The sequence below is a fragment of the Ammodytes marinus genome (genome assembly GCF_949987685.1).
Source record: "Ammodytes marinus genome assembly, chromosome: 4".
Classification (NCBI taxonomy): Eukaryota; Metazoa; Chordata; class Actinopteri; order Uranoscopiformes; family Ammodytidae; genus Ammodytes; species Ammodytes marinus.
Window position 1 is genome coordinate 2,375,043 of NC_137233.1, and position 25,996 is coordinate 2,401,038.

The window sequence follows — 25,996 nt, forward strand, 5'->3', positions numbered from 1 at the left end:
TCAATAGTTATTGCTGTTTTTCTTCTTCTTTTTGCGGCCTCCAGACAAAAGTGCATTTACCAACAACGCCCCCACTCCTACCGCTGCTAGCACTCCAACCCCTACTGCCGCCACCTTGGCTGTGTCCACTGCATCTTGTGCCTGCAGAGAGAAACGTGCACCTTTTGGTTACTGAGCAGGGATGTGATGAGCACAGTCTTCTTGACATTTAAAACTCCAATCAAATTATGCTCAATTCTAGGACAGATATCACTGTTTAAACAGTGTTCTTGGACCGGAATAGAAACAATACGAATTATGCCTCAATGTTTTATCAACCATGAACACAATAAATAAGTATAAAATAGGTTAAATAATATGTTAGTGTATGGACAGGCTTAAAAAAACGTTATTTTTATTGTATTGTTGAACGATCGTTCACTGAACGCGTTCAGGCACAACACTGCTTATCTCATCACACTGAATCCACTGGCTACACCCTCTCACTGATACAGGGTCTTGCATGTAGAAGACTGAAACTGAATGAATATTAACCTGTCGGGACTCTGGTTTTCCATAGCGCAGGTCAGTTGCAAAGTGCTCACAGTTTCTCCCTAAGACACTGTACGGCTGCACTGTGCCCACCAGCGAACAGGCCTTCATCACTATCTTGTCAGCCGGCAGGGGCTGGTACTTTTCATCCAGAATGTTGTTGATTTGCCACTTGTCGTTTCTTGCCACGTCCTTCAGCTTCTCTTTCTTCACAACGGCCCGATCAGTTAGGACAGAACCCACGCTGAAGGAGCTGGCACCCGGGAAATCCGCTATGGTTAAAAAGGAAGAACAGAAAGAGAGAGAAACAGGTGTAATTTCTACAGGTTTCACACACTAAATAATGCAACATATTTTGTGTTGAGTTGCGTGTGTGTGGTTGGAGTTTGGGATTTGGAGTTTGGGGTGGGATGGGGGTGAGAGGGGACTCACAGTTTTCTGTCACGTGAACAACGTAGCCATGGCCGACATACACGGCCCAGTGCTGATACATGCTCCGGAAGATCTCGATCAAGTCTCCTTTCTGAGGTTTCTTATGCATGAATTAGAAGAGAAGGAAATGTTGGACACAAAACATATTATTCATCTACATTTGACCTGACTGGACTCTGCGAAATCTGTGTTGAATAAAGATGACGTTAAGGGTGCACTAACTCAAAGCATTCCTCACCGTGCCCAAGCACGATTGGCGGCCAATCTAGTTTGTTTGACCATTGTGCGATTGCTCCCTTCGGTGCTCAAGAACAGTACACTTTCTTGGCCCTGGCCCTGTAGGAAGAGGACTGCTTCTGCTCGGTACACATGCTAATGAGCAGACATGAGCCTGCTATAAATGAAATACTTTGTTGACAGTCACATTGACTTCATACTAGTAACTTTCACTGTAGTTTCACCATTTCCTGTGTCTTTCAAAATAAAACTTCCCACAAACGCAAATGTGAATAAGAAAAAGAAAAAAGGCAATGAGACACCCGGATTAATGTCGAAACTCAATATTAATGATATGTATCATATAATGACATGAAACAACTTCATAATAATGGGAATTATCTATGAACTATATGTAGAAAGAAGGCTTTTAGAAGCAGCACTGCAGCAGCAGCTGAGACGTTGCCTGTGTGGCTGACAACAGCCAGAGAGAAGCAGCAGTAACAGACGCGCTCCAGAGGAAGACGCAGGATGTGTGGCACAGGCCTAAATGAGAGATACAATAAAACTGCATATGGACAAACAACCAAAAATGAACTATAATGGTCTAATTTCCTTCTGATTCAGTCATGATTTACTAACCTGTGCGTTGGCCATGTCGGTGTTTGTTTCGTCTGTAGAACTCAGAATGGTTTCACTTTGACAGGTTTTCAGCACCTTTGAGAACACAAGATATTTAAGACCAAATATAGCACACAACATCACAAACCTGTTTTACTCACTTAAGTTATTGTTTCATGTTTTGATGGAATCTGTGTGATATTTTTGCATACACTTGCTGAAGGGAGGTGAAAAGGATTTTATATTCGACACTCAAGTTTTTAACTACAATGGCGTCATAAGAAACCCCACACATTTCCTACAGGTTGGTATTATTTTGAACAGACAATTAAAGGTGAAGGTATCTTGTATGAAGTTTACTTTATTAATAAATGTGGTCGGCTAGAAATCTTTCAGATTCCCTTTAAATGTGCAGTAGATCATATCCACACACCACAGAACCACAGGGCAATGAGACCAATCAAGGTGAACTAGTTGGGACTCATTCCGTGTGACAGGTGTCTGATAAAGACGTTGCTGCAGGTTCAGTAAAGTATATTCACTTTTATCAATTATATCCACAAACAGCACAGACCTAGTAATTAATTTGTCCGTTTTTTAACAGATAATATTCATCAATTAAAAACATTTTTTTTTATCTTGCCCAAACCTAGAATGAGTATGCCTATCCTTTATTATGGGACAGTCAGAGTCAGACTTAATTGCAATTTTTTAAAGTATACAGTACAGTATGTGCAAAATTGGAATGACAGGAATATATTTTTTCTTGCGGACGTACAAAATAATGAAGCTCAAATGTTTATAATTTCCTGTCTCATATAAATATCTTTGTTTAACACTATTCCCACTGTAATTCTTCAATTGATGAAAGGCACGTGGGAGAGGGAAGAGCTAGGCCTAATGAAAGTGGAGCCTGCCTTCTTTGTAAATGGCATAAGTAAGGGTTAATGTTTAGCGAACGGGTCACTGTCAAAAAATAAAGACCAACTGGTGGAAAAGAAGTTATACTGCGGACAAAGTCGTTCGGTTCATTGTTTTAAAATCTTATTAAAACATTCAGGCAACGAAAACATTCAGTTATTTACATAACCCCGCTTCCCTGAGAAATATGACGGAAGGCATCCCATAGTGAGACATTGAAACTAATATTCTGAAAGAAAACTACACATCACCCTGAACTTGCCTGTTCACATCATACTAATTACTTTGATCAGCGCCAGCTTTAAGTTCAGGTTACATCATCAATTAAACACTGTAACATCACAAACATCTGTTATGTTTCAGTTTATGGAAATGGTTTGAAAGCCTTTTCTTACCTTCAACGTTCACGAGTCGTTTGAATATCAGAAACGAAACCTGTGTTGTGAACAATCAGAGGATGTGTTCCTCCTTTTAGCCTGACCCTGTGACCGTTACAATACAATCTTATCTAGACATCAAAATGTAGCCACGCCCCAAACACTGACTATACCAGTGTCATTATTTTAAATGTTTCACTGCCTACTTGAAAAGCTGCCCAAAATACATATGCATAGACAGTACCAACAACAATTATAATTTAGGGCCGGTTTCACAGACAGGGCCTAGATTAAGCCAAGAGTAGGCCTTAATGTGGACTAGTTAAACTGGGACGTTTAAATCACTGTCATGGATATGGCTTAAGTTTGGCTTAGTTTGTCTGAGACTATGAAGTCCTGGGGTAAGGTAAGTAAGCCTGATTGTAAACACCTGCCCATGAGCACATGCTGCTGGTCCAACGGTGATCATAAAAACCCGGAGTGGAGTAGAAACACCATTGCTTGTGAGAAAAAACAATGGCAGAGGCTAGAAAAATCCTGTCAATAAACTTTAATGAATTTGAAAAAAATCTCTTAAAAAAATAGTTTGAAACCATCCGGTTATTGAATCTAAAAGCCATACTGCTGGGACTGAGCAAATAAATAGTTGGGCCGCAATTTGCAACAAATTCAATTAATTAAAATGTTACTAAGAGAACAATACACCAACTTCAGGTTATCTTCATTATTATCAGTATTTCACATCTGTCTCATTTATAATTTTGACATTATATTTAATGATTATGATTATGATATGGTCATAAATAAGAAAAGTCATGCGCTCCAGCTGACTGACGTCACCGCCGCTATTACTACCCCTCATCGGCTGTAACGGAAACACAAATCTTACTAACAATTTAAGGAAATAATAATCACTGTCCCTTATTAACTTGTGGGCATTTTCTTCATCTGCTTCGTTTTATCTTTTTCCACGCCTTGAAAATACACTAACGGCAGACAAGTGGCATAATCAAATCAACCAGTGTAAAACAACATGTTCGTTCCGATATTGTAGGCTACCCTCCGGTTCCGTCATTTAGGGCTATGCATAAAAATAATCAATCAAATGTCTGTTTGAGGTAAGAGTAGCTACGTTTCATTTATAATTCGGGAAACAAACTCCCTGGAACTCTCATTTGTAAGTTAGCTCCTCCATTCCGGACATAATTGATTGGCAGACACCTGTGTCAAACGTAGGGCTGAGCCAACGTCGATGCAGACTCGATGATCGAGGGCTTTATCACCCACTTACACTCGAGGCTCGATGGTTTGGGACGACACTCAATATGGCGGGCCCTCCCCGCGAACGCGCAAACGGAGGGATAGTGGATAGGGTTAGGGTGTAAGGGGTGGATCTAGATTGGGCCATAGTCTCAGACAAACTAAGCCAAACTTAAGCCATATCCATGACAGTGACTTAAACGTCCCAGTTTAACTAGTCCACATTAGGCCTACTCCTGGCTTAATCTAGGCCCTGTCTGTGAAACCGGCCCATAGTGTATTTTCTTTAATTTTACAAAGATAGGTTAGTTTATATCCCTACTGCAAGTTTGTAACGATGGATCCATCTAGTGGTCAACATGTGGTGGTGCATCTCATTGTGTTCATGCATATACCTTCTCCATCATCTTCTTAAAGAACTTTACACATCAGAGTAACAAGTATAAAAGAAAATATGTTTTTAATATGAGTATTGACTTTTTAAAAGTTGAATGTTTCTTCATACATTAAGTTCTCTTTAGAAGAAAGGATTAGAAATTGCTGTAGTCATTCGGTGTGACACAGAACTGCAATTTGCTTAAACCTGGTACAACAGGCTACATCTCTCCTTGTCCGAAACAAGGTTAATGTTTATTTTGTACATTGTCCCTGTCCAAATAAAGTTAAAGTTACTTTACATTACACTAGACCAACACAAGAGAGAGAGATAGCTCTGATAACATGAGTTGTGACACCAAAAAACGCCCCCCAGTAATGCCCCAAATGGATGTATTTAGTTTTTTTGTTGTGATATTTATTATTCTCAAAAAAGAAAGCCCAAAAATGCGTAACAAAAAACAGTTATTAATCTATTCAAATCAGTGTCTCTGAGTTTCAGATGTTGGAATAATTATAAAATACAACAACATTTGGAACCCTGGGTCAATATCTATTATGGGGTTAATATACAAGGAAGCTAGATCAGGTATTAACACCTGACCTAAGGAGAAAGAGTGAGATAAATCATGTTTTTATACTTCTTCCCACTTCTTTTCAAATATGTAATCCAAAAAAACATTTGAAATAAAATGTTTACAATGGAATTGAAAGTCAATAGTTTCTATAACTAGTTTCCACTTCCATGTCTGCCTCGCTGCTATCCTCCACATGTCCACTAGATGTCCTCAGTCTGATATAAATGCGTTATAATGTGCAGACTCAGGGACAGTTTCATCCAACAAGCCATAAGACTTTTGAACTTCTGAGCTACTAAGCTCATCACTGTCACTTAGCAACAGTTATCTGTTTTAAAATCTCTGTTTACGTTGCTAATGTTCATGCTGCACATATTTACAACGTTAACTATTCATGAGTCATAATTTACATCTGTACATATCGCTTAATACTTTCTTTAATTATATTTAACAATATTCTATTAAATGTACAGTATCCTATTTCACTACAGTTATTATCTTGTTATTTCCATGTACAGATTTCTATTTTGGCTACATTTAATTTGATATTGCATTTTAAATTTTAAATTCTTCAAGCTGTACAAATCAATCACTATTTGTGATCTCATATCCTTCACAATCTCATAAATATTTAGATAATTTAAAAATCCTTCAAAGATTTAACATTCAAACATATTTCGTCTTGTCAAATTAGTGAAATTTTAATACAAAAATGTTAAAAAGTCTGAAAAATACCAGATATTGATACCAAAACCAACCAACCAGGCATTTCAATACAAGGGTTAAGTTGAACATTGTCGTAGAAAATGAAATATCAGTTTGTCTAGTGCAGATGAGAGTTGGAAATTAATACCAGATTAATCAGAATCAACTTTATTTGTCATTGTCATGTCACAGATGGCACAATGTTTTAGAATTAACAAACAACAATTGCATAAAACAGTGTGTAGATTTTTTCAGTTACGTCATTGTCTAACTTTTCTCTCCACAATCTTAGCCTCAAATGCCCAGCATCCCAACCATTATATCCCATACTATCCTATCCTAAATATTCTGGCCTCATATTAAATTACCTCAACCATCTACCATCTATGTCGCATACATACACACAGGAGGAGGTTAAACCCTCTCCAGGTCAAACTATTTTACAATTAGTTTACTTGTATTAAGTTACATGACAGTATTACAGATACAAATGATTATAATGTCACAGATGCTTGCATGTAAATGATTTTAATAAAATTAGTAGTATTTGCTGTGAGCAGGTGCAAGTTAAGCTTTGCTGGTGATTTGTTAATTAAACCCATTAGCAGGCGACCCGGGTCTTCAATCGCTGTTCATGTTGTTGTTTTGCTTTGTGCCGTCTACACATACGCAGCCAACAACAACGCCGCCGCTCCCACCACTGCTACCACTCCCGACCCTGCTGCCATCACCTTGGCTGCGTCCACCTGTTGCACCTGCAGAGATAAAACATGCCGCTTTTGGTTACTGAGCAGGGATGTGATGAGCACAGTCTTCCTGACATTTAAAACTCCATTCAAAAGATATGCTAAATACATGTCATGACATTGTTACCACTATAATTTCTTGCATGTAAACACTGAACTTAAACCAACCTGTTGGGACTCTGCTTTCCCGTAGCGCAGCTCATTTGCAAAGTGCTCACAGTTTTTCCCTGAGAGGCTGTACGGCTGTTCTGTGCCCACCAGCTGCTCGGCATCCCTCACTTTGTCGTCAGCCGGCCGGGGCGGGTGCTTTGTATCCTGGCTGCTGTCGATTGGCGGCTCAACGTTTCCCGCCACGTCACCCAGCTTGTCTTTATTCACATCGGCAGTATCAGCTAGGCCAGCGACCACACTGCCAGAGTCCGGATGCGGGACAATAGCTATAGAGAAACTGTTGTCATTTATACAAGTTGTCACACCAGAAACTTTTACACTGCCCAATCTGATTTAGCACCATACATCCATAAAAAAGTCTTAAAAAAAACTGAATAATTAGCCCCATACCAGTGACTATGTTTAGCAATACACAGTGCTGTTTATTGTGTGTGCGGGTGGGAGGGAGATGCATGTGCATATTGTGGAAAAAATTGCCTTTGAGCATAAAAGAAAAAAACCACTTCAGGTGGCATTTATGCCTGTGAGATGCAGCTGAGGAGTGCAGATAGCTGCAGAGATTAAAAAGAGTATTTATGTTGGTGAGAGTGTGAGTAAGAAACTTGTTGAGGACGCTTGTCAAGACAGGAGAACAACATGGGGAAAAGAAACTCACGGCATCCGTAAATAACGGGGTCTTTGCCATCAGAACCGCCCCAGTGCTGATCGACACCCCTGTTGAACTCGAAGAAGTGGTTTTTCTGTGGTCCATTACAATGCATGAATTGGAAGAGAAAGAAATCAGTCTTCTAAATGAGACATAAAATATAAGCCTATATGGACAAACAACCAAAAATAAATCACAATGGTCTAATATATAGAGCCTGTGTGTATGTGTTTGTCTTTAATAGTTTGTTTTGTGTCATTGTATTTTTATCTCTTGTTTGTTTTCCTTGGGACCCCCTCGGAAACAAGATGCTGCATCTCAAGGGGCTTGTCAACCGATAAAATGTTTTAAATGAAATTAATAAATAATATCCTTCTGATTCAGTCATGATTTACTAACCCCTGCGTTGGCCATGTCGATGTTCGTTTCGTCTGTAAAACTCAGACTGGTTTCACTTTCCAGATGATTTTCAGCTCCTGTGGGAACCAAACATAGCACACAACATAACAAACCTGTTTTACTGGGTTAGGTTATTGTTCTGTGTGTTTTGATGGAATCTGTGTGATTTTTTTGCGTACACTTCCTGAAGGGAAGTGAAAAGGATTTTATATTGGATTTTTTTTTTTTTTTTAAGTTTCTTTTTTTTTTCATTTATTTATTACGGCTCACGGCCATAGCACATGGCATGGAGCACACAATTCAACTGAAATCATTACAAAACAAAACAATGGTGTACGGCAAGGAAAAACAAAACAAAATCTCTAAATGGCGTCATAAGCAAACACACACATCTCCTCCAGGTTGATATTATTTTGAACAGACAATTAAAAGTGAAGGTATCTTGTATGACGTTTACTTTGTTATTAATTGTGGTCGGCTATAAATCTATCAGATTCCTTTCAAAGGTGCAGTAGATCACACCCACACACCACTGGAGCGTCAGGGCAATGAGACCAATCAAGGTGAACTAGTTGAGACTCATTCCATGTGACAGGTGTCTGATTAAGACATTGCTGCAGGTTCACTAAAGTAGATTCACTTTCATCAAAAATATCCACAAACAGCACAGACTTTTTAATTAAAATTGTCAGTTTTTTAACAGATAATAATCATCAATAAAATATATTTCCAGTTTCCACTCAGATTTGGCCCAACACTATAAATGAGTAGGCCTATCAATCATTATGGGACAGTCATTGTCAGACTGAATTGCAATTTTTACAGTATGAAAGGAAAGTAAGGGATAATGTTTAGCTAATTGGTCACCCTCGAAAAATAGAGACCAACAGGTGAACAAGAAATTCTACTGCCGAAAAAATTTGGTTTTAAAGTTTTATCCAAACAATTCAGGCGACTTAAACCTTTCAGTTATTTACATAACTAAGCTTCCCTCAGTAATATGACGGCAGGCACAATGAGACATTGAAACAAATAATATGAACTAAACTAGATCACCCTGAACTTGCCTGTTCACATCAGACCAATTACCTTTAACAAGGCTGCTTTTAAATTCAGGTTACATCATCAATAAAAACACTGTAGCATCACAAACATTTGTTATATTTCAGTTTATGCAAATCATTTGACAGCCTTTTCTTACCTTCAACGTCCACGAGTCCTTTGAATATCAGAGAAATGAAACCAAAGCTGTGAGCGATCAGATTATGTGTTGTTCCTTTTAGCCTAAGGCTGTGACCTTTACAATACAATCTTTTCAAGACATCAAAATGTAGCCACGCCCCAAACACTGACTATAACAACAGTTAAAAAAAACTTCTAGGCCCAAAGTACATAGACAGTAACAACAACAAAGACAATAAAATAGACTGTTTTTATTGAAACTGTCAATGAGGTGTTTTTTCAACTGAAGGCTTTTGTAGACCTGTTATTATTATTGTAGTAAAATATATCCAAACATAAACATTTGTAATAGTTAAAATGTTTCCCTATTCACCTGCAGTTTCTCACCTTAAAGGTTGACTATGCAACATTTTCCTTAAAAAAGTTAATTTTTTTTTTTCAGTTTTTATTTGTACTTACCAAAAATGAAATATGTGAACAAGGTTCAGATCAGTACTGAAACATGTTCTCATGGAGTCAGTTAAGAGAACCTGTATTTTCTTTTGTTTGACAAAGATAGGTAAGTTAGTTTCATCAATGCTTCTAACAGGCCTCCTCACAAAGGATGGGACAAAATGGTAGGGCTGCATATCATTGGTTGACTGACGCTGGATAAGGACACCTTCCTGTCTTCATAGCAGGCTGCACTATCATCGAGAAGGTTCTCTCTGCAGCCGCAGCCACTTGGCAAAACATTTCTCTTACGTAAGGCTGCCAACACAGTTCAAACATATTTTCAGGAGCTTTTATTTTGAAATCAAAAATCAGTTTGAACTATATTCTTCCATCAGAGTGATACACACCTGACAACCCTTTTATTTTGACAGTTCTGACAGTGTACGTACAGCCAAACAGTGTCGTCTAGCTTGACAGCAACAGAATCTGTAATGTCGTCTTGTTCTCATTATTGTTGTAGTGTTTTGTGAAATTTCTTTGTGTTTTTTACCCTCAGGGCCGCCGTAGTTGGGGCTCTAGGCAGAAATTCACACAGTGCCCCTTCAAATTAGCGTTCATCACCATTATTTTATAAATAAACTGAAACCAACAAAAATATTTCGAAAACTAAAACTTTTTTTATTTCACAAGTGCACATTATAGTTATTTTCAACTGAAGTGTGTAGAATGAGGTGGGGCCCCCTTAGGGAGGTCAGGTCGCCTACTGTCATTGCAAACTGTTGCGCATTATTCCTCGTTGTCACTGCTGTAGTTTAAAGTCTGTCAGGTGGCCTCCTACTTGCCTGGTGCCTCAATCAGGTGCCTGTCTTGCCCGTTGGCAAACAGCGCCTCTGCTAATGTTTATAATTTGACCTATAAGTTCATATTGACTTTCTGCACCAGCGGGCGCACCCTGACTTTATGCCAACTCCAACAGGCCAGGTAGCGGGTCCAGTACTTCTTGAACAGCTCGTCTCTGAAGCCGTAGATGACCGGACTCATGAAGCGAGGGATGATGTAAACGACAAGAAAGAAGATGTAGCGGATCTCCAGACTGAGGCGAGGGAAGAGAGAGATGAGAGCGGCCTGGAGGGAGGGCACCACGAAGGCTAGCATGCACAGCATCAACTGCAACACACAAGGACAAAGTTCATAAGCACATGAAAATGAAAAAGAAATGGAGTATCTAAAGTTTTGGTTTTGGAGCTATTAGGCCACACATCCGTAAAGCTATAGTGTGTAACTTCTGTCGCCCACATGAGGAATTCTGAGGAGGTGCAACAACACTGTTGGTGCTTCTACATGAGGTAAGCCTTTGGTGAAAATTGTTCAAACATGTACAAAAATTGCAATTAAAAAAACAAAACAAACACATACATCTATAAAATTATTGCACCTAATGTACCTCCGTGGCCTTGCAGTGAAACACCCACCTGGACCCCGTGCAGTGCCACAGTGTTCCTGGCTCTGTTGACGAGCACCAGCCCGGCCGAGGCAGCCTGCGCCGTCATCATGATCTTACAGTAAGTGTAGAGCAGCGTCAGAAACACGAAGGACAGGTACACCCCGTCAAACACACAGTTCTTATAGTAGATGGAGCCGTGGCGGAACAGCAGCGGGTGGTCACAGAAGATGCTGCTGTGGAAATACCTTGTAGCAACACATAGTGGAATAAGAAATGTCAAAATCTAATACAATTTCACTTCATCATGTAATTGCACCCGCATTATGTAGCCTTCAGGACGTTTCAAACGGGAGGCGTTTGTTGCCCCTGCTAATGCATTCTCAGTGGAGAGGCGAGCGGGCAGAGAGAAGGCGCAGCGTTCTGTCTGGCGAAACAATAAGCGGGCGCAGTCCTGTGGAACTGTCGCCTCTGTGCACATTGAACGCATGTGTGCGCTCGTAGGAGCTGTCAGAATAGTTCAGAACTGTTTATCTTTTTGACGCAACGGTTGAAAAATCAGAATCGCGCTTCTCCGTCCGTCACTTCACACGGGGAGCGCAACGCCTACTGTCTGAAACGGCCTTTATATCTGCTGCATTTTGTAATAAACAGTATGAACGGAGGTGGGGCGGGGTGAGCTTGGTGTAGTGGTTAGAGCATAGTTGTCATATCATCATTCGTAGCTTCAAACCTGATTGGCTCGTGCACTATGGTGATGAGCAGGTCTGTGATTGGAGGCGTGGCAGTGAGAATCAGAATGACCCCGATGAGCAGCACCGTGCGCGGCACCGTGCACGTCTGGACGTAGTGCAGAGGGAAGCAGATGGAGATGTAGCGCTCCAGGGCCATGCCGGCTAGAATCAGAGGAGTGGAGCGCGTGGTGAGGACCGCCGTCATTATCTGAAGGGACAATAGTGATGGTTTAGGGTTTCCAGCATATTTTTAACAATGAATTTTCAAATCTTTTCCATGAAACTACGGACATTTATAGGCCGCTTATATCTTGATCATGGATTCTCAAAGTTGTGATAGGAGACACATCTTAAACTGTGTGTGTGTGTGTGTGTGTGTGTGTGTGTGTGTGTGTGTGTGTGTGTGTGTGTGTGTGTGTGTGTGTGTGTGTGTTTACCAGTGAGCAGCATATTGAGGCGTTGATCTTTCTGAAGATGTAACTGACCACGTAAAGCGCTGTGACGAGGGTCAGCTGCAGCGCGTCGTTTATCACCATGGTGATGAACATGATGTAACGCGGGTTCTCATAGAAAACACTGGGAGGAACAACACAGAGATAGTCAGTTCAAGTCAGGGCAATATGTATTTATATAGCACATTCGAAGGTGCAGTGTGTATTAAAGGAGTATTTAGTGGCATCCAAGAGTGAACGTTCTAGATTGTAACGCTCCCTTGCTAACCCCTGCCTTTGGGAGAATTTACTGATATGCAACATGATGGCCTCAGCTCCCCGCTCCTATGTAGATATTTCTAAGGTTATAAAAGAAACAACAACTTTTATTTATTAAATAATTATGCACTAATTAAAACATTATCTTTAATTTTGACCAAGTCTGTTAAATCCAAATAAATACTACACACTGCACCTTTAAAACAACCAAAGTTGACTTATGTGCTGTACAGGCTTAAAACACAGTATAAAATAACAACATGAGTAACATGAGTAAAAACAACATTTTAAGTGTCAAGATCAACTTGTATTAAAAGCCAGCACAAATCATTTTTCGGTCATCAATTTATGAATTAACTTTTTTTAATGTAAGGAAACGTAAGTACTTTTTTAACTGGCAAATTGCTGCAAGTTTGTACTGCACATAGTTAATTTTCATCATGTTTGTTCTGTGTGTGTGTGTGTGTGTGTGTGTGTGTGTGTGTGTGTGTGTGTGTGTGTGTGTGTGTGTTTTACCCGTGTGCTCATGTGTGTGTGTGTGTTACCTGTGCCTTAGGAAGGTGTGCACCATGCTGCTGTTGATGAAGCTGAGCACGAGCCACACCAGCATGGCCACTATGTTCTTTGTGAGCGCGTTAGTGAAGCTGTCTTTAGGCACGCCCACAGCGCCCCCTGGCAGGGGAAGGCTGGTATTACCGCTTATTATCATTAACAGATCCACAGGGCTGGAGGAGGTTGAGTTCAGCATCACAGACATCTTTGTCTCCTCACAATCTGAAGGAATACACACAATAATATGATGTTTAATAGACACAAGTACAGTATAACTTTCAATTTACGAACATATTTAACTTACCTGGAGACCCCGGGTTAAACTACCATAATAGCAAAATTAACCTATTTCTTCTCAAAACTTTATTAGTTAAGTATTTGTTTATCGTTGTCATGCTGTACATTTTAAATTTAGCAAATAATAAAAAATAAAATTAAAATTAAAGTTATGTACGGTAATTAATGTCATCTGAGAGAGAGAATTCATTTTCATATTGTGAAATATATTCAAATAAAAAATTAAAATATAAACTTTTCTGAAATACAAATTGCAGCTTTTATCCCACATACAATCAACATTAGTACTGAAAAGGCTAGTTCTACATGCTTTTACTCTGGCATCAATGGTTGTGTTGTATTTATACAGTAAACCAACCAGGGACATTTTGAACCAAATATAAAACAAGTGATAAATAAATAAAAAAATAAAAATGAGGATCCATAACAAACATGAACTCGATAAATAGTTTATATTAAAACTAGATAGGTGGAATGTGAGGCTTTTGACTGGGGTCCAAATGATTCCAATACATTGCAGAATTTTTAAAAAGCACTAATTAAAATATAAACAGAAAACGATATGTACTCATTGGGAACAAATAAACTGACAAATTCTGGAAAAATCGTAATGTTAGTATGAATCAACTGTTATATGACTAAATTAAGTTGAACATTTGCAAGGTGCACAACAAAGATATGTTTTCAAACATTTTGCACATGTCAACAATGAATTATTTTACACGGACATGTACAATGTTTCTATAAAACAACTTATAATGTTAGCAAGTGTCACAAAGAACTGCACTACAAGGAAAATAGTTTGTTACATAAAATGCATGAGGCTAAAACTTTCTACTTTTTGGTATTCACAATTAGGATATATATCTAGACTTATTTTAAATATACCTGTTTGCACATAGATCCCATTCACACTTTGTCAGGCGTTCATTTCTTAAATCTGCAGTAAAAACAGAGTAAAAAAACACTTCAAGATAAAGCAGAATAAATAACATTCAAAATTACATCAAGAAGATTCTAGTTTTGGCGTTGCAATTGACTCAAATAAATACACCAAGTTTAGATGCTTATATACTACATTTTGTCACAGTTTTGCAGGACTTTTGTTTTGAAAAAGGATACTGCAACAGTCAAATAATGTGTTTGCATTAGTACCATTAATGTGTATGGAATAAAATATACTATTTTACATGTTACACAACCATTTTACAGTATAAATGTATATTAATTATTAATTACACATATTAATACATTTTATACACGTTATGATTAAGTTTATTCAGCAGCTTGTAAATATTGACTGTTATCTTTAAAGAAAATACAAAATATACCAAAAAAAACCTTATGCTGATTTCCCACAATTTGTTAGTTTGGCAAGGTATCGCTAAATCTTCAACAACTTAACATCAATGGTATAGTGGGAGGGATTACAGTAACATGTACAGCATTAGAAATACTATAATACAACTTATGTAAGACAACCATTTTACAGTATAATTGTATATTAATTACATATATTAATACATTTTATACAATCTTTAGGACTTACGTAATTCAGCAGCTTGTAAATATTCAGTCTGTTGTCTATTTGAAAAGAAGAGAACAGAGAAACACAATAGACCAGCAAAAAACTCCAATTGTGCGATTTAACATTAAGAAAATATTTTAGTTTTATGGCTCATGTATCAAGATCAACATCTTTTTACACTTAAATATATATAAATAGAATAGAATTTCAACAGTCAGAAAAGCTTATAAAATACTATGAAAAGGTTTCATACACATTTATAAAGAGAAGGAAGCAAAGACAAACATTAACTTTAATAGAAGCATCAACATGTGAAAATGAACATAGTAATAATAATGATAGTGACAGGACTTTAAACTCTCACCTGCTGAGGCACTGACCTCATCAAGCAGCACTGTCGTCTCATACTGTTTATAAGGAGTATTGTGTGTGTGTGTGTGTGTGTGTGTGTGTGTGTGTGTGTGTGTGTGTGTGTGTGTGTGTGTGTGTGTGTGTGTGTGTGTGTGTGTGTGTGTGTGTGTGTGTGTGTGTGTGTGTGTGTGTGTGTGTGTGTGTGTGTGTGTGTGTGTGTGTGTGTGTGTGTGTGTGGGTCATGATGTCATGTTATGAATCCCTGTATTGATCATTAGGAGAGAGACAAAGATAAGACGTAGAATTACATTAATTTCCTTCATATTCAGAAAATCTTTTGCTTATTTCTGATTCGCATAGAAGTTAAGTCTCATATCAGACAGGTCGTGCCACTGTGGAAGAGTAATTAACTTAATTTGACCCTATGTATTTATTACTCCTTTCTTTTTACCATTTGTGATTCTGCATATTTTATTGTGTGTACATGAAGTAAACCTCAGTGTCCTTAAAGTGTAAATAAAGCTTGATCGATATAAATAGATTGGCAACTAAAGCTATAAAACCAAAGTTAGAAAAACTACAGCCACAAAAAATACTCGACTGAGAAGAGGAATAGTTATGACCAAAAAAATTTCATAAATAATCAAGATCCAGGCACTAAATATTGGTGTCAAAAATATTTTAATTGCCTTTAATTTGTTGGGCAAGATACATTAGAAATACACCAACGTTTGTCTTCTTTAGTGTGTGTCTTTTTGTAAAATATTGTCTTTTATTGCAATTTTATTAATGAAGAAATGCAGATTTTAAAAGACAATTTCAAGTGACCTCTTGATTTTTTTCCACAGCTGTATATCTGCCTGTATTGACTTATTGCAGACATGTCTTATCTTCTGTGTTAAGTTTTTTTTAAAGGTGGTTACAATTACAGAGTTTGTCCACAAGAGGGTGATCTTAGGTTGTTTGTTCAACTGATTTTATCTGGGTGTCTCACACAAACACACACGTCGATGGACCCATGACAGACAGGATAAAAATCACAACATATTGGGATTATTTTCAATTTCCCAAAATTAAGCATTCGCTTCAGAAGTACAGAATCAGTCAGTTTATAACCAGACATAAAATGTAACGTTAAAATCTTTAATTCCTTTTTACAACATTTTTACAATATATTAATGTTCAAAGTTTTACAGGTCTTAAAAACGCATTTTCGGGATGTTTTAAGAACAAAGTGTCTCATAAATCAGACCATTTACAAGATATGAACAAATCCTTCTGTAATAACCGTCAGAATAGTGCTGAGAATGATTATGGACAGTTTTTATTTGTACTAATATATGAACGAATACATTTTATGGAAGCTTAATAGACAAAAATCTCAAAAATTACCATTTTTTTTAACTGCAGTGGTTTCTTTCCTGTTATCTGAGCACGCTGACGGGACAATTAGACTATACAACTCATACAGAATTTTCATACACTTTATTTCAACTCTACACATTTTTTTTCATGTTTTCTTCACAATAATCTAAAAAAAACGTTTTAAAAATCAAAAGTTGGAGTGAATATCGTCATTCAACTCCTCTGACTATATCAGACATAATTTGGTGTCTTTGTCGAAGTGCGTCAGGATGTATATAATCAGGTAGTCAGCGTATCTGATTTCTAGGATTATATTTACAAAAGTGTATGTATATTTGCACATGTACAGTGTTTATATATACAGTATATATTTTTCTATTATTTTCACGTCATTTTATAATTATTAAATTGTATTTATGTTCTCTTCTTGATTTATCAACATGTATGTTTTCATGTGTTGCTTTGCACTGGGGTGGGGTGGGGGACGGCAAATACCAAGTCAGTATTTGGAAGCATGTTTTTGCTATCTGGACTGAATTGTTGCATAATGGAAAAAATATTTAAAAATATAATAATTACCAAAAATCAAGTGAGTTTTGTCCGTTACGTGTGGTTTTGATCCAGCGGTGCGACTGTCTTCAGTTTGACACAGCACCTGCTGCTCAGTAAATGCATCTTCAGAAACTTCCTGAACTTCTTATCCCTCACACCGTAGATTATGGGACTTAGAAAGCGCGGCAGGATGTAAACAATCAGGTAGTTAGCGTAACGGATTTCTAGAATTTTCCCGGGGAAAATTAAATGGAAGACAACCTCCACACTGGGTGAAATGTAGGAAAGCATGCACATAGCCAACTGGGCCCCGTGAAGCAAAATGGTGTTCCTAGCTCGCTTGGCTGAGGTTTTCTCTGTTGAAAGCTTCCTAGCTGCAAAAAAGATCCTCAAATATGTGTAGACCAGAGTTAAAAACACACACGAAAAGTAGAGTGTGTCAAATACTTTTCTCTTGTAGGACAGGACTGGGTCTTTGAAAACATTTTCACGCATACAAAACACAGACCCGTGAAAAAAACTTATTGATTCAGTTGCGAGTGTCACAAACAGATCGGTGATAAGCGGAGCCGAGCATATAAACCAAATCAACCCAAGAACGATGTAAGTCCTTTTAACGGTGCATATTTGTTGGTGTCGCAAGGGCTCACAGACAGCGATGTAGCGCTCGATAGCCATGCTAGCTAGGTTAACTGGAGTGTTTCTGGTGGTGAAAACAGCCACGAGAATAAAGAAACAGCAGAACGAGACGTTGATCCTGTAGAAGATGTAGCTTAGCACGAATAGCATGATGGTGACGGTCAGCTGGATGGCGTCGTTCACCACCATGTGGATGAAAAGGATGTAACGAGGGTCTTCGTAAAACGCCTGGAAGGAACAGAGAATAGAATTATTGCAATTATGTTGTCAAAATTGCGGGATTAAAGTTGAAATAATGGGGCTTGGGGCTCGTGGTGTTGTTATAGCCCCCCCCCCCTCCAATAGAGGCTCAGTCCTCAGAAGCAGCAGACCACAGGTTACAAATCTGGCCCGTGGTCGTTCTCTGCAAGTCATTCCCCCTCTCTGCCCCATTTCAACTCTTTCTCTCCACACTGTCTAATAAAGCATAAAAATGTCTGAAAAATAATCTAATCTAATCTAAAAGGTTAATAACAATTGCGTGAATGAAGTTGAAATGTCAAGGAGTTGTTCAGATATTGACATATTTTCCAGGATCAATAACTCCTAAGCAAAATGTTATTAAATCATGATACATCTTTGCTATTGTTGTAAGAACAGGATGTAACAAGGTCTTTGTTAAATGTCTGGAATGAACCGAAAAGTATTAGGGCAAAGGGAGAGAGAGACATTTTTTTTTTTTTATTATTCAGTCAAAATGTGGAGAACATATAAAGGGGAAAATTCTGACTGGAGTATATTGGGGGGGAGGGGTGGGGGTTTCAGAAAGGGGGAGAGTGAGAACAGGAGAGATTGTATTTTTTTAAAAATATTTTGGCAGTCTCTAGGCACACCGTGGACCCATGGATATGTTAGAACACATTTAAAAAGTGCATTTAGCATAATATGTGACCTTTAAAATACAATTGCGTGAATGAAGATGAGATGTCGAGAAGTTGTAAATATATTTTATCTTATATTTTTAGTTGTTAGATTATTGTGGAACAGTCAAATATATCAATTTGTTGGATGATGAAATTGATTCATCGTTTCAAAACTGAGGTGTCACAAAAGCCCATACCCATCCATGGCTGTCTGTGTGCCTGCGAGCGAGCGAGACAGGGAGAGAGAGAGAGAGTGTGTGTGTTGAGTGCTTCTGTGTGTGTGTGTGTGTGTGTGTGTGTGTGTGTGTGTGTGTGTGTGTGTGTGTGTGTGTGTGTGTGTGTTTTACCCGGTGACTGAAGAAGATGGCGACCAAGGTGCCGTTGATGTAACTGAGAATGATCCAGACCAAAACCACGATGAAGTTCTTCACAAACGCTGTGGTGTAAGTGTCTCTGACCAGCATAAACTATCCACAGGAAATTACACATAGAAATACAATCAAACATCATGTATCCTCGCTATCTATGCACGAGAAATTAAACATTTTTAGTGATGCCAGATTTGTCTTCAGTCATCAGTGCACGATATATGATTTTTATGGTTGATACATTTAAAAAATACTGTCATTCTAGATGGCAATACAATTTAGAAAAACCACAATCGCAAATCTTACTCAACTGTCAACTATCTGACAACATTGTTTTTGCTTTGGTCTTCATATAAATGTTTCAAACAAACTAATTATTTTACTAAGTAATTTTGACATTTATGCCAAGCAAAGTGACCAATGAACTATGTATAAATACACCAGTACAATCAAATGAATAACGGTAAACGTTGTACTTTTTCACTGATGTTAAAATGTATTTGAAATTCGTCAAAGTGTTTGTGTTAACAAAATGATTATTCACCTGATACGGAGATGTCATGTTTCCTCCAGAACTCATGCTTCACTCAAACCTGAGACAGACACAATACAGAAAATACAAAATGGACAAATGCAGGAAGGAATTACTTCAAAACTGCACAATATAGTCAGTTAAATATATCCATTCAGAATCAAACACAATATGGGTAAATTCAGTGTATTAAAACAGATTTTTTTACGTTGCAATAAACCACTTATGAACTAAAAAGCATGTTTAAAAAATCCTAAAATTAAGTAACGTACATTATTCTGACTCTTAAGTTAATTTCTGTGTTAGAAATCATATATTAGTGGATATAATAATTCATAATGAGGAATTACTATAAAACGTCATAATGATGTCAAACCAAGAACTCAACTCTGGGTAAATTCAGTATATTATAACAGCACTTTCTAACTTTACAAAAACACATAATTCAGAACTAATAAAAAAATAAAATAAAATAATAATATCATCTAATTTCACTATCACATGGCTGTCAAATGGGAGATTTTAAACTCAGAATTAGTTTGATTCTTTGCTCACAGCAGACACCTGAAGTTGAAGACACAGGCAAATACATGAATGTGACACTGACGTTAATTTTCTGTTAAAAAGCAATCGAAGAATGTTCATAAATACTAGCTTATGTATTGTTAACAACAAAAACATCATCACTAGGTCACATTTCATTTAATAACATGCATTGTTCTGCCATTACACCTTTCCCCCTCTCTTTTCTCTCTTTTCTCTGTGTGTGACACAAGCTATCAACCCATACATGATGTTACAACATGTATCGGTGGATTACATTGTTATGAGGAATTACTATAAAACTGCATAATACAGTCCGTTAAATATATCAATTTAAAATCAAAAAGCAGTATGGGTAAATTCAGTGTATTGAAACAGCAATTTAACATTACAAAAATGTATATTCTTTGCACACAGAAGAGACCTGAAGCTGCAGACACAGACAAATGCATGAATCTGACCCTGAAGTAAATTGTTCTGTGTTGAAAATCAATCAAAAAATTTTCCTAAATACTTTGCTCATGTGTCTCTAATTTCTCTACCTGTGTGACACCAGCTATCAACCCATACATGAAGTTAACACATGTATCAGTGGTTATGATTTAATTTCTATGATGAATTACTATAGCAGTGTATAATATAGTCAAACAAAAAACTATTCAACTCAACTCTGGGTAAATTCAGTGTATGAAAACGTTACAAAAACACATATTTTGGGACTAAAAAGCACGTACAATCACCCATTAATATAGTCAACATGTAACTCGTGATTTCATTTCTATTAGGAAAGGCTGAATGTGCACACACTCGCAGTATTTATCTACTAAACAAATCTTACTTCTGCCCGGCTCAGTCAGCTGCTGAGACGTTACTGTTCACCTGTATGGACACATGTAAATGAATCACAAATGAACAACAAGTCAAATTTGCATCAAAAACTGAGCCTAACCTGTTTTGGATTATACTTTAAAATACAAATGCAGCCGTTTCATGAGAAAAACACAGGCTGACAATGTGCAGGCAGAGATGAGTCTTTCAGAAAAGCACTTGTATAGATACAATTTATTATTATTATTATTACATATAACATTACATTACCTCCAAATGTGAGACTAAATCGACTAAAACACACTGTTTCAAGTATATTGTAAAAATATTATATTATTATGATTTAAATCTTGATTCAAAAATATAAACAGTTAATGGAATAACAGAATAATAACATACAAACAATAGATTTTAATTGTTTAAAGACTCAATGAGTAGCTTCTCGTCTCACCTACCCGAGTCCAGGTCAGACCTACAGAAGGCAGAGGCACATTCACACACACACTTTTATAAACACTTTGAGACATGATGTGACCTTCCTATCGCAGTCTTCCTCAGGGTTTAGCAGAGAACAACGTGATGATGATAATGATGAAGGTTAATGGTGTTTACATGGATGTCAGTGAAGGCAAAGCTTAATTTTAGTTATAGAAGTGTTTTGGTGCAGTCTGGCATCAAGTGATTTATTAAAGGTGGATTTAGTGATTCTGGAGAACGCTTCTTAATTCAAGATTCAAGATTCAAGATTTAATACACAGTCTAGGCTCTTTAAATAGCTATGTAGAAAAAAGGGAGCTATTTATTTTTATTTATTTATTTCGAAGATTATTTTTGTGCCCATTTGTCATGCTTTATTGACAGTGTGGACATTTATATTTAAAACACTTTTTCTACTGCCACATAAACAAATAGTTCAAACTATAACGTACATTTTAAACATAAATGATCAATATACATGAACAGATACGTGGTTTTACTCTGAAAAACTGCAGGTTGACAGTAGACCTCATGTTTTCCATTGGATAGTTTCTGGGCTGTTTACATTTTTTATGTAATTTGTGTTATTTAGCTCGTGGTGTAGTGGGTAGAGTCCCCACCCCCCAAATTTAAATTCTAAAGCTATAGTGTGTAACTTCTGTCGCCTACCCCCCCCCCTCGCCATGAGGAATTCTGAGTAATTACAACAACACTGTAGGGGCCTTCACATGAGGTAAGCCTTCAGTGATGGCTCATGGATTTTATACCTTCTGCTGTAAGTCAAGTTTTTTTTTCTTAGCAGTAGAATCAACAACTTAAACAGGGGTGACACTAGTTTGTACAGAACTATACGTTTTATGGAGCTGATAGGCTTAATCAACTTTGTGTCACCTTGTTTGACGATGGCTTGAATTTAACAGACATTCATTCATTTATATGAAAAAGTTACGCACTATAGCTTTATTAAGCCTTTATTCTTTTACTGGTAATAAATTGTGTTTTAAAAAAAAAGAGAAAGTGTGATTTTTGTATAATATATAATGTTAATAATATGTTGATAATTACAAAAACAGGTCAGTTTTCCTTTTAGTTTAATTCAAAACAGACATGGACTGAACTGAAAATACATCGATAAGTATAATATTAGAAATATACGGAAGAGCCACAGGGAAGAAAAAAAAGGAGAGGAGGAAGTTTTTATTTTTATTATGCACTTCGAGAATAAAGACGAAATTCAATATTGAGAAAAAAAGTCTACCCTTTAAGACTACATCAAACAGCTCATATAACTGCCGCAACAAAATGCCTTGTGTAGATGAACAGGTGAAACTCCACTCCAGAGATGTGAGGCCGCTCAGCTCTTCGCGTAGCTGTCAGTCTCTCCCCTTACTGCATATGATGGACCAGAAGAGTTTACTCTGTTTTATCTCTATTGAATTTCGTCTGCATAAGGGTTAATAATTAAAAAAAAAACGTCCTCCTCTCCCTTGGCCCTTATACTCTTCCATAAAAATATCGTGTTTTTGAGTGAATACTATTTCTGCTTCACTGTCTGTGTTGCATTCCTTCTGGGTGGTTCCTGACACTCACTTTTCCACACAGGTAGCGTCTCACGTAGCTCCTGAACAGCCGGTCTCTCAGTCCGTAGACAATAGGACTAACAAACCGTGGAAGGATTATCACAAAGACGTAGGCGGCAAAGCGTATGGCCAGAACCTGATCGGGCATTAAGTACAGAAGCCCTTGTTCAAACATGGGTCTCACATAGTTTAACATACACAACAGCAGCTGGAAACCGTGCAGCAGAATAGTGTCCCTGGCTTTTTTAACGCCTGCTGTCGCTTTCTTTGCTGCGAACAAAATGCTACAATAAGTGAAGAGGAGAATTAACCAAACTAAAGTGAGGAAAATAATATGTGACGCTTCCCTTTTCTCGATACTATATTGGCTCCTGAACACAGAAAATCTGGAACAAAATTGTCTAGTGTTAAAAAACTCCCGCGGTTCTGTTATTAGGAGTAAGAAAAGATCTGGTAGGATGTTTAACGCACTCACGAGCCAAATCAAACCAATCAGGATGTAGGTTTTTTTCACCGTGCAGATCTGCCCGTGGCGAAGGGGGATGCAGATAGCTATGTAGCACTCCACAGCCATGCCTGCTAGATTGAGAGGGGTGTTCAAAGTGGCGAGGATGGCTATTATGAGCACAATTAGGCAAAATGAGACGTTGATTGTGTAAAATGCGTAGCTGATGACGTGGAGGAGAGTTGAGAGCAGCAGCTGCGTCATGTCGTTTATCACCAGGTGGATGAAGAGAATGTAGCGAGGGTTTGAATTGAAGATCTGGAGGAGGAAAAAAAATATATTATTTATTTTCAAGTTTTTACTTAAAGGTGGAGTCAGAGATTCTGGAGAACGCTTGTTGTCGAAATCACTTTTTTTTTAATCAAAATCAGTGAATATCTCCTCATGATCTTCTACCCGTCCATACTGTGTGTGCTGAAAAATAAATTGCTTTTTTTGTTAACATATCAGCTTACAGAACCTAGGCTGTGTATAAACACTGGAATGTTTTTTCAGTGCACATACACAGTACAGACAGGCAGTGGATGGTGAGGAGATATTCACTGATTTAGACAAAGTGATTTTGACAACAAGCATTCTTCTGAATCACTGACTTTACCTTAAAACATTTAGCAAAAAAAATCCATTCTGATAGTAAACAATGTAGGAAATCATGAACACACAGATACACTGTGTTCAAAATGACTCAGCTTAAAGTTAAAAGATCTGGTTAAAGTAAGACAGCACAAATATTTATCAAGCCAAATATACTGCTGCCTGGTAACATATAAAAAACTGTTCAGATATTATTACAAACTGTATAAATCAGGAGGGGCGCTTGTGGTGTAGTGGTTAGAGCGCACCCCAGTTGAGGCTCAGTCCTCTTCACAGCAGACCCGGGTTAGAATCCAGCCCGGGTCGTTCTCTGCATGTCATTTCCCTCTCTGCCCAATTTCACGACTGTCTCTCTAAACTATTTAATAAAAATGCCCCATAAAAATCTTTAAAATATAAAATAGAAATCAATGTCATATTTCAGACCTGGTGCTTTCGGAAGGTGTGGACCAAAGTGCCGTTGATGAGGTTGATGCCGATGCAGAGAAACATGACGATGAAATTCTTGGTGAAAGCCGTGGCATATGTGTCTCTCCCAACCGCAGGAAAAGAGCCATTCAGGGATGAAACATTCATAATGTTTATAATGCAGAAAAATATCCTTTTGGTTTGAAATAAGCAAAGATCATTTTATAGGTTAGGCAAGTCAAGGCAAGGCAAGTGTATTTATACAGCTCAATAGGGGCATGAAATACATCAAGATTAGACAAGCAAATTAAAAGAATTAATTAAAAACAATTGTTGATTGTGCATGGACTCAATAGCTCTCCATAAATCTTATATCTAGTTATAAAACATACGACTGAGAAGAGGAATAGTTACGACCAAAAAAATGTCATAAATAATCAAGATCCAGGCACTAAATATTGGTGTCAAAAATATTTTAATTGCCTTTAATTTGTTGGGCAAGATACATTAGAAATACACCAACGTTTGTCTTCTTCAGTGTGTGTCTTTTTTTGTAAAATATTGTCTTTTATTGCAATTTTATTAATGAAGAAATGCAGATTTTAAAAGACAATTTCAAGTGGCCTCTTGATTTTTTTCCACAGCTGTATATCTGCCTGTATTGACTTATTGCAGACATGTCTTATCTTCTGTGTTAAGTTTTTTTTAAAGGTGGTTACAATTACAGAGTTTGTCCACAAGAAGGTGATCTTAGGTTGTTTGTTCAACTGATTTTATCTGGGTGTCTCACACAAACACACACGTCGATGGACCCATGACAGACAGGATAAAAATCACAACATATTGGGATTATTTTCAATTTCCCAAAATTAAGCATTCGCCTCAGAAGTACAGAATCAGTCAGTTTATAACCAGACATAAAATGTAACATTCAAATCTTTAATTCCTTTTTACAACATTTTTACAATATATTAATGTTCAAAGTTTTACAGGTCTTAAAAACGCATTTTCGGGATGTTTTAAGAACAAAGTGTCTCATAAATCAGACCATTTACAAGATATGAACAAATCCTTCTGTAATAACCGTCAGAATAGTGCTGAGAATGATTATGGACAGTTTTTATTTGTACTAATATATGAACGAATACATGTTATGGAAGCTTAATAGATAAAAATCTCAAAAATTACCATTTTTTTTTAACTGCAGTGGCTTCGTTCCTGTTATTTGAGCACGCTGACGGGACAATTAGGCTATACAACTCATACAGAATTTTCATACAAAAACGTTTTAAAAATCAAAAGTTGGAGTGAATATCGTCATTCAACTCCTCTGACTATATCAGACATAATTTGGTGTCTTTGTCGAAGTGCGTCAGGATGTATATAATCAGGTAGTCAGCGTATCTGATTTCTAGGATTATTTTTTGTATATATTTACAAAAGTGTATGTATATTTGCACATGCACAGTGTTTATATATACAGTATATATTTTTC

At 37.3% G+C, this 25,996-nt stretch overlaps 3 protein-coding genes across 3 annotated transcripts; all 3 read right to left on the reverse strand.

The window, feature by feature from the left end:
• LOC307249199 (phospholipase A and acyltransferase 3-like) lies at nucleotides 1–1,836 on the reverse strand (the record flags this gene model as incomplete). Its single annotated transcript, XM_080025838.1, has 4 exons — nucleotides 1–141; nucleotides 535–803; nucleotides 964–1,063; nucleotides 1,822–1,836. 4 exons carry the CDS (start codon nucleotides 1,834–1,836, stop codon nucleotides 1–3), a joined length of 525 nt encoding a protein of 174 aa, XP_079881964.1.
• Nucleotides 1,837–6,137: 4,301 nt separating this feature from the next.
• On the reverse strand, nucleotides 6,138–13,237 carry LOC307249200 (odorant receptor 131-2-like; the record flags this gene model as incomplete). The annotated part of the gene is made up of 10 exons (XM_080025839.1): nucleotides 6,138–6,771; nucleotides 6,931–7,199; nucleotides 7,589–7,673; nucleotides 7,979–8,055; nucleotides 9,180–9,275; nucleotides 10,570–10,762; nucleotides 11,068–11,284; nucleotides 11,770–11,978; nucleotides 12,208–12,346; nucleotides 13,026–13,237. The coding sequence occupies 10 exons, from the start codon at nucleotides 13,235–13,237 to the stop codon at nucleotides 6,676–6,678; spliced, it is 1,593 nt and encodes a 530-aa protein (XP_079881965.1). The 3' UTR covers nucleotides 6,138–6,675.
• Nucleotides 13,238–17,176: 3,939 nt separating this feature from the next.
• On the reverse strand, nucleotides 17,177–24,669 carry LOC307249201 (uncharacterized protein; the record flags this gene model as incomplete). Its single annotated transcript, XM_080025840.1, has 4 exons — nucleotides 17,177–17,992; nucleotides 19,014–19,133; nucleotides 23,005–23,757; nucleotides 24,520–24,669. The coding sequence occupies 4 exons, from the start codon at nucleotides 24,667–24,669 to the stop codon at nucleotides 17,177–17,179; spliced, it is 1,839 nt and encodes a 612-aa protein (XP_079881966.1).
• Between the last annotated feature and the right edge of the window lie 1,327 nt (nucleotides 24,670–25,996).